The sequence below is a fragment of the Drosophila teissieri genome, chromosome 3L, assembly GCF_016746235.2.
Source record: "Drosophila teissieri strain GT53w chromosome 3L, Prin_Dtei_1.1, whole genome shotgun sequence".
NCBI lineage: Eukaryota > Metazoa > Arthropoda > Insecta > Diptera > Drosophilidae > Drosophila > Drosophila teissieri.
In genome coordinates, this window is record NC_053031.1 from 13,309,325 (window position 1) to 13,330,363 (window position 21,039).

Genomic DNA, 21,039 nt, shown 5'->3' on the forward strand with positions numbered 1-21,039 from the left:
TGAGTGTACGAGTGAGTGTCCTGGGGTTGTTTTATTGCTTTGCCTTCAGTCGGGGGCGAGTTTTAATGAGGCCGCTGTGTTAATAGAAACCGACTAATATTAATATTTCTCTTATGAAAATCAATTCTTCTGGATATCCCTCTTTAATGTTTTATTTCTACGAAAATGAACAACCTACAGTCTTGCCTTAAATAACTTTAATTTCTAGCGCTCACTTTAAGTAATTATAAATTCCGAACCGAAAATAACAAGCTATTCTCCATTACGGCTTTGTCCCAGTTTAGACAGCGTTTATTTTCTTTGAACGCTCACTTTATTGTAAGATAATATTAAATGTTTTTCCAGCTCAACCAAGCTTTCCCTTTTCCTTCCATTAAATTGAATTCGTCTTTAATAGCAACGATTATAGGGCCACAATTTACTTCGCTTCTGGACCAGCGACCAGCCATCACCTGGAAAACAAACATTCGCATTTGGCCATCTTTTAATTAACAACTTTGGACAGGGCCACATTAGGCGTACAAGCAGCATACATACATATGTGAATGTGAATAAAGATGTAAACTTCAGTCGAGCACACAAAGGTAAGCCAAATCCAAACAAGTGAAACTATTTACCTTGGAGAAAAAGCGATAACAAACCCGCAAACAAACAAAGTTTCCAGCGCTTGGGAGCCGAAGTAATTAACATAAGGGCAGCCAGGACTCGCACGGCAGGACATTTGGCCTCGTTCCGGCTCAAAACTAAACACAATAATTTGCTTTTAATTTAGCATTTTCCGGCAACCGAATAACTTCACTTCAACTATGTGGGTGGCCGAAGGTGGGGAAATGAAATTTGGCTTTGCGGACGTAGGCAACATATCAATGAAGGTTTTTTTCTGGCCACACAACGGACTCCTAGTCCCAGGAGCCCTCGGGAGGGATTCGGATCCCCAGGACTCATCAACAACGGCAATCGTCATTAGCAGGAACCACAATCCTCGGCCGGGATGCAGGATGCGACACTGCGAGAAAATTCCCTTTCATCATTGCTCGAAATGGGCTGGTTTTTTGGCTTAAATCAGAAAACTTCCCTGAAACCAATTTATATAAACCCAAGTACTTTTGGTGTAATAGCATCTAAAATGTTGTTTAAATATATTATATATAAGCAAATTATTTCCCAATCTTTTAGTAATCCTGGAAGTTAAGCACCTCCAAGCTCAGAGCTCGTCTTAAAATGCAAAATACCATGTTAAATGTGGTCCAGTTCGAACAGTAAGTATTCCTAGCATTAAATCGAGCTTGTAGATGAACTAGAAGTATATTTTGCACAGTGTACGTCGGAAACCTTCACCCATTACCACCCACGTTGTCATTCACTTGTGGTTTCGGCTTTGGAGGAGGGGCACTTCATCGGAGGACACCTCCAACAGGGCTTAGGCGGGCTCGGTTTGGTTTTTGGGGTTTTCGGTTTCTGGTTTTCAGCAGAGCGGTGCCCGAAAATATTTGCCCAGCTTGGTGACAATTGAAAATCCAATAAAGCTCCGGCCTGCTGCTCCACCCTACCCCTCCCCCTCTCCTCCACCGAACATCCCAGTTACGATGTCCTCTCGTGTAGCTATTTTAATTTAAACGAGGTTCCCGCCTAATCACAAAAACCCTTCCTCTGCATTTCCCTGTCCCACTTTCTGGATGGGGAAATAAAAAACAATGGCAGACGCATCCTGTGTGTTAGAGTGTGTGTGTGTGGTGTGTGTGAGTGTATGGACTGAAATATTGAAGTAATGAACTCGCCTCTGGGTTTCGTCTAAGTTTTGCTTAGCCTCCATGGAGCGGGGGAAGGGGAGACTCTTTGAGTTAATGGCACATAAATTTGTGCTCTCTGCCATAATTTTTGATTACTTGGGCGGGGTCAGCGAAGTGGGCGGTGGGGCGAGGGGCGTGGTCATGTGCAGTAGTAGTAGTAGCTTGCCACATTGCCCCCAAAGGCATCGGCAACTGAGTAGTTGCTCTCTGGATTTATGATATTTGTGAATGGCAGTTGGGAGGTAACTTGTATTCGGCCCTCCAAGGGATATATCTTTGCCAAATAGCCAGATCCAACAGGAACCCGAATTGCCCGAGGACTCGAGTCGCTACACCCCAGCACTTATGTATATATGTCGCAAATGATGGAGGGGATTTGCAGAGCGGTGGCCTAGATTTCAGTAGGACAACTTCAACTAGTTAGGTACATAATCCCAACAACACACTTAACCCAATTTGTCTAGCCTATATTGTTATGTATTTCATACTTAAGAAAAGAAAACAGAAACAGTAACATATCGTTTTCAGCACTAATAAGTGCCTTTAATCTACTACGATCATAAGGTTCAGATCGTAAAAGCTTCTCAGAAGTGTCTTTCTGCATAAATCCAAAGTCCAATTGCCTTGGAAAAAACGCATTTTGAGCCTATGTCCCACTCTTAATACCAAAACATCCATTCACCAGACTGCAGTCCACCCGAACTAGCAAATCACAAAGAGCCCAATTGAAATGGGCCGCACACGGATCCCAATTCCATTCCATTCTCACATGTCACCATGTGCCTCAACAGCTTTCGGCTGGAACTCAGATTTTCAAGGGGGTTAGGGATGGGGTCCAAGTGGCTAGATGGGCATTAGGTGGGGCTCAGTAACAAGTCGCACACACATGCACCATGGGTCCACGGGTCTGAGGTTGGGGCAGAGGAAGAGACAGAGACAATGGCAACACACCACAAAACAAGTGTCGGGCAGTTAAGTTTTTGCTCCCCAAAAACCAGCAGGGCGCAGATTTTCCCCACTGTCGATGTGTTTGTAGCTGCAGTTCAGCTAAAGCTGCACTGAGATTAAATTGGGAAAAGATTTGATTTATGTTAACTAAGTACTGTAAAAAGAAATGGGAGAAAACTGAAGGAAATCAGTTAATAGAGGAACATAAATTAAATGAAATCCATTTTAAATACTTTTGATAACAGTTGCAGTTTGCATTATACATTATATACATTATACCTTATTTTTCTCTCTCTGTATCTCTACATCTCTGGGCATGGTGTCAAGTGCAAAAACCGGATGCGGAAATGCAGGCGGGCGGACCAAAGGCCGAGCAAGCCAGTCAAGCGGCCAGACAAATCAGCTTTGGACACCCACGCACAGATACTCCAAGGGATGGAGATATGCAGAGGATAGTAGGAGTGTGGGCAGGAGGAGCAAGCCGGAGCCGGAAGGATGTGGAGCTGGAGGTGGAGGTGGACAGACGCACAGTTGAGTGATTTTTCGATTATCATTTGCACGCCTTGGGTGACAAATCAAATGTCCAGCAAGTGCATGGAAAACTGCAGGCCACCCAAGCACCGCCCCCTGCTGTTATCCCTGATCCCATCTCTTCCATCGTCCCCTCCTTGCCCTCAGTTGTTAGCCAACTCGGTCGGTGAAGTTTACAGGTGTTTATAAGCAAATCGGTTTGAAAGAAGCCGGGCTATTGGTTTTGCTCTGAAGAGCATGAAAATATTTTTGGGGGAAATACTTAAGGTCTTAAATGCTTTGTAAATATTAAGATCTATAAGGAAGATAGAAAAGAAAGGCAACACAAAAAGGATATTTAACAAAGACAAAAGCATAATATCTATCTTTTAAGCTCGATTAATTCAATGTGGCTAACATAAAAACAATAGTCAAACTAACATTCTGAGATTGTGTTTAAGAGATATGCACGCATGAAATTATAGGGAATTGAATTATTTGTAATGTAAAATCCGCATTAAGCCGGAAACTACGCCATAGTGCATTTATGCTCTCAAAGCCGAATGCAAATTAAATTACGATCCCAATCCGATCTGCGACAAGCGAGTCTCTGACTTTTCCATGTAGCTATGTATGTGGCCATGGGCCCCAGTGTCCTTGTACCACAGGACGTATGCGCGTTATTAATGCGATCAGCATAAATACATGCACAGGCAATTTATATGCGCAATTTTATGACAATGCCGTTCTGGCTGTGGATGTACGACTATACGAGTATGTACGAGTACATATGTACATATGCATTCGCATGCATGTTTACTTTAATTACAAGCCAGGTCCTTGTCCAGATGCCTCTGGAGCCGTTTAATTGCCGCCCGATGAAGGACAAGTTGAGAGAGGGCTGATGGATTTTGTTGATTGTGTGCCAAGAGAGAGACGATTGACAAATTAAATTGCTTATTGATGAGAGACACTCGCACAACATACATATACATACATATACATTCGTATAGTTAAGCAAATTTGTAGAGGATAAAGTCGAAAACTGCCTACGTAGTGCGGCTTTTAGTCGTCGTCACCGAAAATGAAATAAGTGCATAATGGAAATTTGCGAAAGCCAATTTTGTAATAATTTAAATTGAATATTTATGTTGGCCCTCCATGCGCACAAATATATACGTGTGCTCACATACTCATTTACTCGTCTGTGTGGGCACTTCATTTATAATCGACTGCAGGCATTTTCAAGTGGAGTTTCTGCGGTTTGGGGCATACATATATATGTATATGTAGATATATGCATACTACATTAGTTTTCGAGTGGTTCGCATCTGCCTATTTGCATATGTGTATTTGTCTTTTGCCAATGAATTGCTAAAACACATCCCCCGTCCCAAACATTCACACCCTGCCCCTCGGGCGACGTCAAAACTTCAACTGTCATAACACTGACATTGATGATGGGGTAGAGGAAAAGCTGTGGAGCTGCAGACGAAAAGCCATTTAATTCTCCACCTCACCTTCCTCTGGGCTGGATAAACGGCTCCTAATGCCAACGCAAAATTGCATTTTCAGTGCAAATCAATAAGACTTCATATTCAAGCGAGTTTTGCGTCAGTTTTCGGTACCACAATACACTACACACTACACACACACATTCACAAAACTGAAGTGTGCGGCTGAGTTATGCTTTCGATGGGTTTTCTGTATATTGGGATTTTGAGAAGATTATTTTTGGTTATTTTGTTGTGTTTGCTCGTTAAATTTTAATTCCAGACAAGAGTGCTTGACTCGGCCGAGAATTGAAAGACGATGCAGGCAAAGTGAGAGGTGTGATGCTGGGATTTTTATTGTAAATCTTTTGAGTGCCTAATCTGATCAGAATTATGGGATTTCAATGTTTTGGCTTATTGCGTTGGCTAAAACTGTTTTTTTTTTTGTGGACTGATTTACTAACATTGCCACATACTTTAAGCCACATGATGGTGAATTCTTAATTTCAAATAAGAATAAGGAAAGTGTTTAAATTTAACCTCTGAAAGTGAGTTAGCACCTCATGCAACCGAATTAATATGCAACAACTGATTTTAATTTCCATTCTATCCACATCGCACCATCTCCATTAAGTGTATCAATACGAAACTTGAAAAGCGCTAAGCCGAAACAGAACCTCAAGAATTTGAGCCACTTCATTGACTTCATCGGCTCCTCCTGCGGCACTTCAAGCAGCCATTTCCGCCGAAATCCCCTTCAAAATCAATGGCTCATCGGCCACGCGCCTCGTCTTTCGAAAGTCCTTGGCTCCTCTCGAATTGTCAACTTTATTTCAATAAGCAGGGAAGCCCCAGTGAACCCAACTCTGAACCCATTTAAATATCCATCAGCAGCTTAACACCTGAATTGGGGGGCAGGGGGAGGGTATCCGTCCTTTGACTATAACTTGTGCTCCATTTGGCCCTTGGTCCATTTAGAATTCTAAGCAATTTCCTTATCTGCTTAGATTAAAATCCTGGCCGCAAGTGGTACCCTCATCCAGGGCTGGATCCATGAAATAATAATTAGCATAGCTCGAAACTCATTTTGAGGCAAGAGTGAGTGGCGGAGTGAGTGGGTGGGCACTCTGAAATTTATCATTTCCCTCATAGTCCATGAAACATATTGCGCTGAAAACCCCCTCCAAACCTCCAAACAAACTCCAATTGTTGTTGTGTGGGAATTCATAACTTCTGTGCATATTATTAGGGTCTGCTCTGAATGCTCGGACTGCCAATGAATTGCGTCCATCAGAGTCAATGACTGCCATCCATTCTGCCATTCTGGCATTCAGCCATTCAGACATTCTGTGATTCAGGGCATCTTCCGTGCCCACGATACAATTGTTCAGCTGGAAGCAATCAAAAATGTTGATAAAATAATTTCAAATTCCATTTATATCCTCAAGGACAATTTGCCATTCACCGGGTACTAATAATATTATCAACAGCCCCGCCGTTCGCCGCTCGCTGTCCGCCATTCATTTGATTCATTCCCGCCCCCCCCCGTCAGTAGATCCTCCTCCATGGAGGCAAATTTGTCAGCAATTGAAATTCACCAAACATTTTGAATTTGTTTGCCTGGCTACACTTTGGACGGGTTCTCGTTCGCTGGTTTCCAGCTTCTTCCATCTGCCCAGCAGGCACATTTTGCATTTTCTCCCCGACGATTCGGCCAAATTCGCGGAGGGCGAGGAGTGCGCGGAGGGAATCCTGGGGATCCGGCAATTCATCGATTCCACTTGGAGTGCCCCTCGCCGCCGACTGACTCCGCGGTGTCACTGCACCGAGTATTGGCCCGGCACCCACTGTTTCTGATTTCAATCCGCAGCGTGAATATGCAAATACGCCAGCTGCGAGGAAAAGGAGCTCCTAAAATCCCCAAAAAGTGTTCTGATCTAACAAAGGAGCATGCAACGTCAAGTTGCGAAAGTTTTCCAGCTAACCGATACCCTATTATAATGAGTTTAAAGAGATGTTACAAAATTGTAAATCATATAGAATGTGTTTAATATAAATGTATTCTGCAGAAAAATGTATCTTAATTGGGACTTATGCCTTTTAAATCGTTTTATCTTATAGTAAGTAACTTATATGTTACTTTTAACTCTAAACTGAATTCAGTCGAGATAGCGAAGAACGCATCTCGTTTCGAGAATATGCCCCAGCTGCGGTCAGTCCATCAACGGCAAGTGATTACTGTGCCAGCAAAGACGCTACCGCAGAACGTGCAAAAATGCAATTGCATATTCAAGTTTTGCACTTGAAATTCACCGATTTGTATCGTTCGGCGCTCGTATGAATGCCCAAAAAAGCTACTCCCCCGCTGGAAAATCGGAAAATCGGAAAACCTGGGCACGAAACGGAAGCAGACAGGAGTCAGGGATGGCGAAGGCGGGGGGGCATTTCCACCACAGGGTGTCTAGCGTACAACAGGCGAGATAAATCTTTAGTCTTTGAACAAATGTTTGTGCATATTTGAACTTGGCCAGGCCCAGTCTCTAAAAGGAAGGCCCCCCTCTCCAAAACCAGGAGGTTCTCCTCCCCAGCCAAGCCAATTTAAAATTGGCAAAAGGTTAAGCCAAAAAACTAACAATCCACCGAAAATCGAAGGGAAGGGAAGGAAAGTGGGAGCAGCTGGCACGCTGATGGCATGCATAATTAGATGGAATCCTTGTTGTTTCCACAGGGAAATTGTCTTGTGCATAATCAGGAAGCAGGGAGTGCATTGATTTGATGATTGAAAAGGGGGATAACTGCGGTCCTTACCTCTCGAATTATGCATGAGTCTGCGCCTGGAATCTATATATTTTAAGATTTGATGCACAATCGATGATTTTATTGATAAATATTAACTATACCTTTCTTTTTACTTTGAAATGTTGAAGAAGCTAGCACCAGAAACTTATGTAATACGTGGCCAATTTTATATAATAGTTTCTACGTTTCCTTTAAAGTGAGCAGATAAGGTTAACTCACCCCATAATGGCCAATAAACTCTTTGTCTGAGCTTTGGGCCAAAATAAGACGTTAATGTTTATCCGGCTCAGAAACACACACACATCCCACTGCTCGTTAAATTTCATTCAGAGGGACCCAAAAATTGGCATAAAATGAGCTTTTTGTGTTCAAGCAGGACAAAATGAGCCAGAGAAGAAAATATAATGGAGGAGCCGAGCGTTTGCTGTGTGCTGACATTGATGTTGTCATCGCCCATGTCCACTTCTTTGTCCATGTCCATGTCCGTGCTCCTGTCTTCTTCTTGTCTCCTCGCCACCCTGTCCCCCTCCAATGTCCTTGCCCCCGATCACCCCGATCTCCCTCATCAACGGGCAGCAAACGGACGCATGCCAATCGAGTGAAGTTTTCATCCGTTTTCCGTTTGCTATTCACTCGGCCCCCAAAAAAAGAGCAAAAACAAAAAAATAAAACAAAAAGGAGTCGGCAAAAAAGAAGGAAGCCCAACGAACAATGTTGGCTGTAGGGCGGCCAATAATTTTCAGCCGGGTCGAAAGGACACAAGAAGGCCAGGACACCCAGCGATTGGCGCCACACATATGCAACTAATTGATATTATATGAATGATATGTTAAATACAAATTGCCAGCACATGGGCACGCTCGTGCAACAACTGCACATTATTTATTCGCTGGCATAATGAAAAACGATTTCGGCCCAATGGATTCGCAATTAACTGGGGTCGTGCTGGCCAAAAAGGTTGATTGCCACCGAAATGTGTAAAAACGGATATGGAAGTAACAGAAAGGCCATCATTTCTTGAGAAAATACATGTTGGTTAAAAATGTTGTACAACAAAAGCATTTGTTTTAGAAACTAATGTATTTATATATTAACTATAGTCTTCTGTCTTTCAAACATTCACACCCCCAAAGGTTGGGAAAGTTCACAAATATGTAATGTGTTCATATAAGGGGGCTTTTTGTTTGTAAATATCCCCTGGTGTTGACTTGGGCTGAAAGTGTCCCCTGTTGGGACAGATTCCCATGGACGGTGCTTCTCTCAATTTGCATAAACAGAGTGCAACACGTCAGTCGTTTGCTAATCGGCCAGCAGCCTTAAAAGTGCACTTACCCTGCCTGCCGGCTTAAATGCCAATTAGTTGCCACTGAGGTGGCGCCCCCCCTCCTGCGAGACACGCTGCTTGTGGCACTCATTAGCCGTGGCAATTGGAAAAGTCCGAAAATGCAAAGCCAATCGGCAACAATGACGCCTCTAATTAGTCAGCCAGAGCCATCGACATTGCCATCGCCATCGCCATCGGCATCCCGAACTCGATTTCCCCCGGGGTTCTGGCCAAGTTAGCTGCTCCCTCCTGGAGTTGAGTGCTCCGAATTCACGCCTTCGCCGGATGGCCGGGCATTATAAAATATTTCGCGCTGCTTTTCCTTGTTCCCGTCGAGTGGGAATTAAACAAATTTATTTGCGAATCAAGAGCGAGCCGCGTTGGGGAGCCGAGGAGTCGAGGAGTCCAGTTGACTTAATTTGGCCAACAACCACGGCGGCCCCAGAGTCTGGCTTTTGGTCGAAAATTTATTAACACTTTTCCCTCTCGCACCGCTCGACGGCTGTGCTCTGCGTGACTGTTGCACAGTGTTTGACCCTTCGCCTCCAGACATTAGATAACAATTCCCTTTGGCTTCCCCCTTAATCCCAACGCCCGGCGTCCATGTAATTTTCGCTGTTGCAATTTCGAGCATGCGAATGCGGCACGAACTGCTGCAAGAGTGGCCCCCCAACTTTGGCTTTTAATTAAAAAGGTCACTTTCGAGTTCACTTTATGCTGACGCCGCCAAAACTCCGACACCAATGATTCTGTGGGTGGCAGCACTCGCAAAAATTGTTGCTTTTGCATTCAAAGCAATGCTGGTCACACTGTATATTTATATTTCATATTTTCTAAGGTTGTATGTATAAATACTTCTTTATTCATACATAATATTTATTTCGATTTCATGATTAGGTTGTTCATTAGCATTTCTCTTTAATAAAATGAAAAATTAATTTAGATGCTCTTAATGGTTTGAAATGCCATATTACAGAAAATCACTGACATGTGTCTGTGGCAAGTTTGCTCATTTCTCTCGAAATTCCTTTCTTCCTGCGAAGTTCATTTTTGTGACACTTTGACAAATGCCTTTGCACGCCACAAATCGTTAATAACACATACCAAATGGCAATGCCAATTAAACGCCTGACATGAGCACATGAGCACATGGACTCCAAACTCCAGCTCCAACTCCAAGTCCAATTCCATTTTTGTGGGGCTTCCCTTTGTTTTGGCGGCTGCTTTGCATTTGGTTTTGGCCATGTCTTTGGCTCTGGACTTGGCTTTCGGTTCCGGTTCGTCGCCCGCTGTTTTCCTCTTTGCCAGTCTGCCAGTGACATACCAATTTTGGAACCTTTTCGGGGCACCATGGAACACCAACTTCTACTCCTGCTCCAGTTTTGGGGCGCCCAGTTCCACATCCACCATATCTACAACCATATCCATTCATGCAGGGCGCCCGGCAAGCGTGTTTTGTTAACGTAATTGACAACAACCATTGACAATCGCCCCAACCTCAAATGGTCATGTTCATGGCTCCTAAGCGAACTCCTTCTGCCCGTGTTCGCTGTCATTATCATCCTCCCAGGGAACCGTTGAAACTCGAACGGTGAAACTCGAAAAAGGCCAACGGTATCTGTGAGGAAGTCCATGGTGGCGAAAGCAAGGCAAAATCTCTGGACAATCGATGGCACTATCGGTTGATAGTCGATTCGAAAGATTTACAAAAATATATATTTGTTATTCTATATGCGCCATTGGATCTGGATTTCACAGAATATCTTACTGTGCTTGTTCTGAAGTCATGGAGTTTTTAGATTAAGCTTTTTCCCTAAAAGGTTTCAGTTAAAATAACATATAATCACTTTTTATACCAACTGAGACATAATATTTACTATTCCCATTAAATACCATATTTAACTTATTGCAGTTATTTCAAATCAGCTATTTTCCAGCTCTAAGCCAACTTAGTTCGCCTGCAGCTGCATCTGCAAAATGTGTTTGCCGCCCAATTGTCCACAGGTTCATGGAAACAGTCATGGTCACTGGCAATTGCCAACAATTCAGTGGCATTATTTATTCATTCCGATGCTGTTGACGTTGGTTTAATAGCTTGTTTAATATTTAGTTCGCGTTTACACAAAATGCGACAAAAAGGCGGACAAGCGCGTAATGTTCATATCTGTGCGTTGTGTTGAAAATTGAGATTTTCCATTGTTTATGCACAGCAGGATATATTATTCAAAACACAACCAGCCAATAGAAACAAATTCAGTGCATTCGACGTCTAAATACCGACATGGAAGTGGTACGTTTTATGTAAAATAAAATAAATGTATATATTTAGGTAATATTACCTTAAAAAGTGCTTTCTTTTAGAGTATTAAACAGCTCGATCATTTATAAACTTGAGGCGAAATTAAGATTTTGCGTTACATAATAATTGATCTTGATTTTTGTTTTTTGTTAGTAACGAACAACAGTGGTATTTAATGATTACTCCCCGCGACCCTTTTAATGAACGCCAAATTCTAATTGCGCTCATTTAATATTTTACAGCTGGGATCGTAAAAAGCGCCGCATTCAACAATGTGCAATCATTTCGATTAAAGGATGTGAGGCACAAAAAGGCAACAAAGGTGCATATCTCCTCCTTTCGGCCGTTCGGACACAACAAAGCCGGTGTGCGGGCAAAAAGAAAATATGAATAACCAACCACCATTCAATCAACCAGAAAGAACAACAATTTCAACGAGGGGGAGCAAAAAATATGTCCAGTCATTAATATCGATGGATTACATGCGTTCAGCATTTTACGATATGAGCGCAAAATCGTTTTAAAAAATATGCGCCCCCGATATAAAGCGGCGAACCATATTTTTTACCAACCTTAAGCCCCACAAAATCGGGGGAACACTTTACAAATGGGGAAACGGCATATCGGGCATATCAGGCATATCGGACGTATCTGCTCTCTGTGACAAAAATCACCTCAATTAATTTAATTAGTCTGCGGTTCTGTCGGATTTCGCAGGCAGACGGCTCCTCCGGTTCTTCAGTTGGTTTGGTTGGTTCTGTTTGGGTTTTTTTTTTGTTTTGTTTTATATCCCAACGTGGGGTCCGTACCGTCAGTCAATTTCCAGAATGGTCACAGCATGAGGAACCGCACTTTCATAACAAACAAAAACACAAACTGGGCAAAAAGCATAAACCAAAACAAAGTTGTAGCCAGTATCCAGTTGATTTATGCTCCAAAAGTTCGTTGCCTTGCCTCGCGATAGTTATAAAATGGTTTTGATAAACGATGGTGCGCTGAAACAGCAAGATACATTTGACATTTCGGCCCGATCTTCATCTATATACGAGTATCTCTGGATATGCATATACTTTTGTTCGTAGGGCATCACTTGGCGCGGCGAGCAGTTGGAATTTATGGTTTCAAAATGCTTTTAAAGTGTTGAAATTTTATTCTCACTGAGATTTTTACACCTCGGTACCGTTCTTTGTTCTGTTGTTGTTTGGCTAGATGCTTTTGTTTAACGCCAAAGAATGTAAACAAGTCCATAGAGGATGGCGCTCCAGCCATCCACTTCCACTTCCAGCTCCAGCTGCTCCATTATGGGATCGCGTGATATTGAATTTCAATCTTTTTTATTGCGGCTGCCACTGAGACGCTGAGATCAGTCAAAGAAAAGATCTTGTCTGTGGAGAATTTTCAGGCTTAGAGAAGGAGATACGATGCATTTGCATTTATGATAGCTTAGCGGAGATATACACTCCACTTTGTTTGTGCTGGGTAAATTCTATTAGGGGTCATATAAAACCTGTTTTAGTTACTTTACCCACGGCTATCTGTTATTAGTGTATTTTCCGTTGGACTTATTTACATTTAAAATTACATTTCTGTGGTTTGTTTTCCCTTCCTGGCGGCTGCGAGTCATTTGACAAATCATTGCCTCTCTCTCCGGATTCGAAAATAAAGAAATTAATGTTTATCATTTTTATGAAGCCACTCAAAATGCAAATGACTGCTTATCTATAGTTGTTTTTCTGTAACTTATAGAGACATTGGCGTTGAATCACCTGCTCTGCCGCAGATTTATCGCTCTCCTCCTCCTGCCTGCGAACTCTGCCATTCATTTTCGATATTTGATTTATTTTAATTTGTAATAAATTACAAACTTTCGTTTGTGGGCAAAACCATATTTGTGGCCCAAAGCTATGGCCACGCCCTCGCCGCCTTAATGGTTTTCCAATGCTAATGTGTGAGAAAAGTAGGCGGCAAAAAGCGAACGAAAAGTGAGAGTCTCTCGTCTCTCGGCAGATGAATTATGAAATTCGAACTCCATCGGATTGTTATTGAAACTCGAGTATTCTGCTTTTCGTTGAGGTTAGTAGCTGAAATTGATGAATCGATGAATGGAAAGCTGGGCCCGGTGAAATGCGGGCCACAGTGTGAGACATTAGTGCAAGTACAAGGGGAACTTCGAGCAAACAGTTCATTACTTAAATATCTGTTAGCCCAAATACCTCAGTTTTCGCTATGATACGCACTGTCTTGTGGTTCATGAAAGGGCTGTCTTCGTTAACTGCTTGTATTTTCTGTATCTTTGCCTTTGCGGTTAGTCTAATGTTTCAGTGTTGCATTGAATTTGCCATTCAAAAGGGTGTTGAACTTAAAGATAAATGCATTCTCAAGCCATATTACTTGCGGTTAAATAAGCTTGTAAGTTAGTATATATATATTGTTAAAAAGCTTACTCTAATTAATGTGAAAGTGGTTGCCTAATTTTCTGTAATTTCTGCAAGGAATATATTTTAATCTAATACCCAATTTACCCACTTGTTTGTCCATCATCCAACTGGTACAACCTTTCTTTAATAACTGTTTCCTAATGAGATTATGCCAGGTATTATAATCTTATCTGCCGTCTAATTGATCTCCGTGGACGCCCACACCTGTTCACTCCCATTAAGCCCGTTAAGCCAATTAAGCCGGCTAATAAAACTAATAAATCAAGCCGAAATTAACGCAGCCTGCACTCGCCGCAATTTTTTTCTAGCATTTTAACCCTTTCGTGTTGTTGCTAGAGGCCGCGGCAAATGAAAATGACATTAGCCAAGCGCCAGACCGCGGCTAGACAAAAAACCAGACGCAACAGCAAACAAAAAAAAACAAAAAACATAAAACAAAAACAGAAACAGGAAGGAGGGCTGCTGAGAGGGGCAGTCAGTGCGAATGGGCATTCTGGAGAACACGCAAAACCACTCTTAACTCGTTTACTTTATTTATGGCCATAATTTGTTAGCCAAAAGGTCGAAAACTAAAGGCAAAACTCAGCCAAAAGGGCGCAGCTGGCTGGAGGAAGTGGAAGTGGAGGAAGCGCGGCAAGGTGCGATGCATAATTAAGATAATAAAATATTAATTAAAATTAGGTTCATGCATATGCAAACACGAGGGGGTGATGGCCAAGAAGTAACCAAACATCCAAAGGTGGAGGAGACAAATATTTGCATGAGTCTCCATACTCCATAATAATGACGTTGATTAGGACGATGACGATGACGCCGCTGTTGATAGCCTCGTTATTGGGCCGTCGACTTGCCTTTAATTATTTAATTAAAAATGCAGAACAAACTTTGTCTTTGCTTTATGCAAATTTGCACATGACCAGCGCCACACACCTGCAAAAAGCCTGTAAAAATTAATGCAAAGCCCCAAAGGGCTTAGATGGCCGGCGATTTAAGGAATGTCCATCAAAAATGGGAATTATTTAAAATAGATGCTCTATAAAATGCGGTGCTTTAAGTTAGCTGAAAAGGCATACCTTCATGTTTTTCTTTAAATATTTTAAAAATTATTACAAGGCTCTAACAACTGTTTTAATATTAATATATATCAAATTCCATTCTTAATTTGCGCATACCAACTTTAGATAAAGGGTATTTCAGTAATGTCTTGTTGCCAAACTGCAGATCACATTTGCTAATTCTCGGTCTTATTCGGTCAACTTAACCCTTGTTGGCTAATGGAAATCCAATGTTTACCTTTAGGCTTAGGGCGTGTTTAAACACAGAGAAAGAGTGAAAAACAAAATTTGAGATATAGCCGCAGAGCGCGAAATCTGATACATTCCGCTTTGACTTTGCCCCCTTGCATAATTTATTTGGCTCTGACTCTGGCTCTTTTTTTTCCCGTGTTTTTTGAGAGTGCTTATGGATAATTTTCGTTTTGGCCCAACCGCTTAATCACCTTCACCTGACACATGTGGGCAACTAATTTGTGAATATTTCTTCCCCGGGCAATTGGAAATGTCAAGAGGAATAGCTTTGGGGATTGGGAATTGGGGCTCGGATACGGATTCGGATTTGGCTTTCGATTGACTTTGAGTTTGAGTTGGAGTTTGTGGAGTGAAAGCGAAAGCAATCTACGGGTTCGGTAGACCAAAAATGTTTGACACACGCATGTGGCGACCCTTGCTCCCATGATTGATGGGTGACCCCGATTCTCACCCCTCAGCTCACTTTTTTGTTTCGTTGCATTAATTAACTAATTTAATTTTTGTTGGGCTTTTTTTTTGTTGGCATTTAAATCGAGTTCTCGTTTCGGAGCGTGGAAAATTTATGCAGACACATATTTTTGGTGAACTTTTTGGCAGAGTGAACGATGGGCCTTATCGCAAGGTTTTCACTCATTTCCCACTCCTCCCTGCATTTGGTAATTTACGCATAGCCGGGGGCGTGACCATTGCATTTGATGGACCCACATGGTTTTTGACAGGCGGGGAAGAAAGGAAATGGCCAGATTGGCACCATAAATTCATTGGTTCGGCCATTTTAAAATGTTTCCCTATTTTCCGCGCGTTTCGGACGTATTTATTTGCATTCCTAATGATGTCCGTTCACACAGATATCCCCACCCCAAACCATCCGCATAAATCGCCAATCAATTTTTAGTGGATCTCCGGTCATTTCGATATGGTGGACATGCACATAATGTCGGTGCTTGTGCTCTTTTCCTATCATTATGATGAATGCAATTTGTGGCTGACAAATGGACTAATTTTGCGTAGACTAAAGGATTTATGTTTGCAGCTTAAACTCCATACGAGGGAGATGATGGAAATATGGAGAGATTTATAATTTATAATACTTTATTTCCAATCCAAGCATCAATAAAAACTCAAGCTTATAACATTGAGATAATATGAAACTCCGCACCATATTTATTTCAAAATTCAACGTTTCTTGTTGCCATTTCTTTGAAAATATTTTTCTGCCGCCTGACATTCGTTGGCCAGCTTGATAATTATTGGCACAAATATTTCATAATTTTCTGGCCTTTCTGCTGCCTCTGGGATGCTCACCCAATTAAATTTGAAATTTGTGAATTTTTGCAAAAGCCAAACCAAAACATTTTCGACCAAAAGTGGCCGACAAGACACAATGACAAGGATGTCAACGTTGCCGCCTTTTTAAAACGCAAATTCCATGAAAGCATTCAGCATGTCAACGTTTTGGTAGCCGTGTCTGGACCAGGTCCACAAAAGTTGGTAATACCAGGGGCGGCGGCGGCGGTGAGGGGGCTTAGAAAAACATGAAAAATTTAAACAAGCCGGCGAAGACGAACATCCAACACTGGAATCGGTTCGGTACGGTTCCCTCTGTGTTTTTCGTCCGTCTGCAAAAATTGCAAGTGACAGGCAATTCATCATTCATTTGGTTTTAGACTTGACTGACTGACCAGCTTCGGTTCTGGATTGGGTCGGGATTCGAGAGCTGGAGCGATCCGGGAGCTGGCGATCCGGCAATGGAGGCGACTCCATCGCATGATGATGATGATGGGGCGACTCCTTTTTTGTCTGTGGCATGCAATTTTATGGCCAGCAAACTTTTAGCATAGCCATCGCATAGCTTTGACAATTTAATGCATTTAAAGCTTTACAAGAGCAGGTCCTGGGCTGCCCAGCACGCAGTCTCGACCGCCCATGGTAAGTGTGTACAGTGGTTGCGGTAGACTACTGTGACTTCTCTAAGAAATACAAAAAAAATCATGAAACTTAATGCTAGCAAGTGATTTCAAATATATGCAAGTTGCAGATGGAAATATATTGCACAAAGGTATATATATATTTATTGCGAAGGTTGAATTGTGGAAACTACTTGTTTAAACAAAAACAATTTACTAAGATATCATTATATACAAATAGAATTCGTTATTTGACAAGAAACTTCCCATAGTTCAGCACTCGTTAGACTCCAGCCAATGCTCCCAAATGGAACGTTTCCAAATGGCACATTTTACTTGGGATGCAATCAAGGCCACCACTTCTCCAACCCGCCTATTTGGCCACTTGTCTGTGCGATGCCACCCACCGTAGTGGGTCGTCTAGTGTTTCGGTCTTTGGGAATTTTAAATTGTTTTAATGCGTGCGTCGAGCATCCTGAGACCCGACCACGCCCCGTCTCGTCGTCTACGTCTACGTTTACGATTACGTTTACGGATGATGTCGTCAAAGTGGAGGAGCTCTCGACTGGCCCCGCCCTCCGCCTCCTGCAGGATCAATCAATTTTTTAGCACATTCGAGCTGGAGCCCCAAGTTGATGAAGTGCGGCCTCTGGGACTCGGGTGGCTGAATCTCAAAAACTGTTTAATATGCAGCGAGTGACACCGCCGAGCGCGACGACATTGAGCAACTGCACCAATTTCGGAGTGAGCCAGTGGATGGAAGGAGGTGTCTCCTCCACCTTCTACTCCGCGCCAACTGCATTCAATCCCATCCGTCTTTTGTCGGTTGACTGCAGTTCATAAATTTTTAAACGCTCGCCGGCGCAAACCAAAACAAACAAGTTTCGAATTGCCGCCAGTATCGGTGGAACGCATCCCAAAACGCGAGTGTGTGGGGACAGAAGGAGACAGAAGGCAGGCACGCATATAATCAATTTTTATATTTTAGAAGCATGCCCCCAAGTGAGGCAGGTGCAGCCGGCGGACCAGCTCTATTATAATTGGATTACCCGTTGCCGCCAAGGGAAACGATAAACCGAATGTTCTCGCATTCTCCTACTCAGCGAAAAGTGGTCTGGTCTGGTCTAGTCTAGCATGGTCCAGTCTGGTCAGCTGCCGATTGTCTGGGGGGTCCTGGCCAACTCCCAGGCCATGGAAACTTGCACTCTTTCGAAGAGGTATCATTTATATGGGTAGACAATTAACAGTCACAGAGGGAGTCAAAGACAGTTAAAGTTAGCTGTCCTTGATGGGAGCCCAATTATGGAAATTGTTATATGTGCACTTAAATATACACTTTAAGTTTGTGCTTAAAATTGTGCTTATTTGTTGAAAAACACATTCGTTTTAAAATGAAAATTCTTTATCTTTTAAAAACATGCTGACATTTATCAACGGCCATTGAATCTATAGAGTTTTGAACAGACTTCGTACGTTTTTTGACTGCTGTTCAATTAAAAACTTGGCTATAAGGTGGCTTGTCTTTAGTTGTCTTTCATTGTCCGAAATGTTTTTCTTCTTGACGCAGCCATGTCATCCCATCTACTGCTACTTGTATGGGCCACAGAGTGAGGAAAGTGGCCGAATCAAGTGTCTTCGGCGCTTTCTTACCTTTCTGCTGGGACTCGTGCTGGGCTTTCTCCTCTGGAAGCTGGTGACCCTGAACTTCAGCATGGGTCCCTTGCTCGTGTACGGATCCACCGAACTCTACGTCTTCGTGGTCTTTGTCCTGGTGACCGGAACGATCTTCATGCTGAGTCGGCCAGCTCGCACCGTAATCCTGCTGCTGTTCGTGGCCGTGGTGGGTAAGTCTGGAAGGACATATCTACGGGCAGTGGCCTTTGCCTTTATAATATCGGGACCCATTGGCAACCTGGTGGAAAATGCGGGCGAGGTTGCCCGTGTGTTCGTCTGCACTACAGTGCTGACCTACAATCTATCCAAAACCCGGTTTGATTTGATGGCCAAGCCGTTTACAAACACTCTGAAGCATATGCGAGGCGATGTGGAGGAGATACGGCATACCTTTTACGAACTACAAGAGGTCCTTGGCGATCTTAAGTACGCCGTGGAAAATTCGGACATAGAAGACGAGAAATACGGCGACAAGAACACCAAACCCATCTATGAAAGATGGGCCAGAGAATCGCGCAGGATGAACACAAGTGAAATTGGAAATGGAGGTAAGGAGCTGCCAAATTCAGCCGAGGTTCAGGAGCGATTTCAGCGCAACATGAGAAACCGGTGCAAGCATCAGCTCAGAAGTGGCCATCGGGTGTGTCTGGAGGTCTTTCGAAAGGGTTACCGAAAATGTGCCACCAATTTTCCCTCAATGATAGCCAAGGCCATCTGCTGGCCATACAGAGTGGATATTATCTGCGAGCTAGACCTCTTTGGCAATCCGGATAAGATATGCGATCCATCGGCGGTGGTGCCAAACAACTTCGGAGAGACCTACGTGGAGTTACTGAGGGCCGAACAGGAACTCTTCGACAACAGCTCGCAGATCGAGGTCAACTATGAGATAAAGGACGAGCAGTTCGCCAAGAGTCAAATGAAGTCCGCCGAAAGGACGGGAGAGGCTTTTAAAGAGGACTTTGAACGCCGAAGGAGGATCTTCAATAAGGTAATGGGCATACTGCAGAAGATCCTGTGTCTGTTCATGCTGCGCATGGTCGTCGTATCCATCAACTACTATGTGAAGTATCTCAACGACGTGGAGTTCGACAACTTCTATATCACCGACTACTTCAAGCACGTGGATCAGCGGCGCAAGGACCAGCGTAATGATGGCATCCTGCCACTGCGCACCTACGAGAAGTGCAAGTACATAGACTTGGATCGCATATTTAGTCGAACCTACGAAGAGTCCACCACGGTGTGCTTTTGCTTGTTACAGTTCCTACTCGAAGTAGTCACAGCGGGACTGTTTATACTAATAGACCACTTGGTCGTAGACCTACTTCAGATTGTTAGAAAGCGATCGAAGATCGTTTACCAGCAGGAAGGTGAGCATGAAGTCCGATTCAATGTAAGCAATACCAAGTTATTAATTTTAATCTATAAGTTACCTAACTTCTCTAACTTATTCCCTGGGAATATACAGATCAGTGGTGTGGGTCAAATGGCGCGACTGCTGCGCACCACCATGCATAACTTCAACATCCACGAGAAGGTCTCCACCTCGCTGTCCAACGAGGAGTGCCTGCCGAATGCCCATGTCCTGCCAAAGAAGATGTACTACCACCTCCTACTGCTGTACCTGATCATCATAGTGCTGATCTACGAGAGCACAACATTTCTGCGCATGCGGAGACTAATATGTAGCTACTTCTACTACAAGCGCGAGAAACAGCGCATACTGTTCCTCTACAACCGCATCCTGCGGAACCGGCTCAGATCTCTGGAGATTCTGATTCACGGTGCCGAGGATAACCTGGCCACATATCGCATACAGCAGCAGATAAACGTCTTCCTTTGGCTGCGGCTCTCATGTCCTTCCGCATTTGGTTGGATCAGGCACTTCAAGCTCGCCAAAAGAACCTGCATGATCTGCCGCGGATTGGAGGACTTCACCTTCACGGTTTGCACCAACTGCGGACTGCCATATTGCGACGATTGTGCCGAGGATCTCAACAGCGTGTGCTTCCAGTGCGGCGTGGTGCTCACTAGAGTGGCCGAAGGATCCAGAAGCAGCGTCGAGGTGTACGCTTACAGGAAAGAAAAATAGTCCAAAGAGCACAACAGCTACTATGCCCAATGAGCCATTCTATTTGTTGGAAAATAAAGCTTTTCTGAGAAATATTAGCTATGTGTTCTTCTAATCGGATTTCCTTTGAGTGCACGGTCAGCTGTAGGATTCCCTGTAAGAGGGTATAGTTAGAAAAGTTAAATGATTTGCCCTTCCGCTGCATATGTATAAAACATAAAGCAGCCTAATGACATTACAAAAGTTCGTCTCGTATGTGCGAACAGGAATGAAACTTTTCCCTTGGAATCAGAGAGCCGCTTCCCTCGCGGGGAATACTTGGTAATCATCTTCGGAGAACTCGGTCTCTTAATCCCACTGGCACTACCCTTTATTAACTGTCCTTCTGTATGATAATCATATCTTCAGCCTAATTGCCATTTTTCCAGTCTGTCAAACTTAATTCTCAACATTTTACCCGGCCACACCCCAACTAT

The 21,039-nt window shown here is 43.2% G+C and overlaps 1 protein-coding gene and 1 long non-coding RNA gene across 3 annotated transcripts; both read left to right on the forward strand.

Moving 5' to 3' along the window:
* The first annotated feature begins 357 nt into the window (after positions 1 to 357).
* LOC122617780 lies at positions 358 to 1,160 on the forward strand. Its single transcript, XR_006325970.1, has 2 exons — positions 358 to 584; positions 658 to 1,160. It is a non-coding gene; the product is annotated as an uncharacterized LOC122617780 (long non-coding RNA).
* Positions 1,161 to 18,361: 17,201 nt separating this feature from the next.
* LOC122617282 (protein sneaky) lies at positions 18,362 to 20,613 on the forward strand. Of its 2 annotated transcripts, none has more exons than XM_043793078.1 (2): positions 18,362 to 19,885; positions 19,961 to 20,613. In XM_043793078.1, exons 1-2 carry the CDS (start codon positions 18,362 to 18,364, stop codon positions 20,582 to 20,584), a joined length of 2,148 nt encoding a protein of 715 aa, XP_043649013.1. In that variant the 3' UTR covers positions 20,585 to 20,613. The 2 variants fall into 2 exon arrangements, with proteins under 2 accessions (XP_043649013.1, XP_043649014.1); XM_043793079.1 differs by having other exon boundaries at positions 18,362 to 19,862; positions 19,961 to 20,154.
* The last annotated feature ends 426 nt before the right edge of the window (positions 20,614 to 21,039 follow it).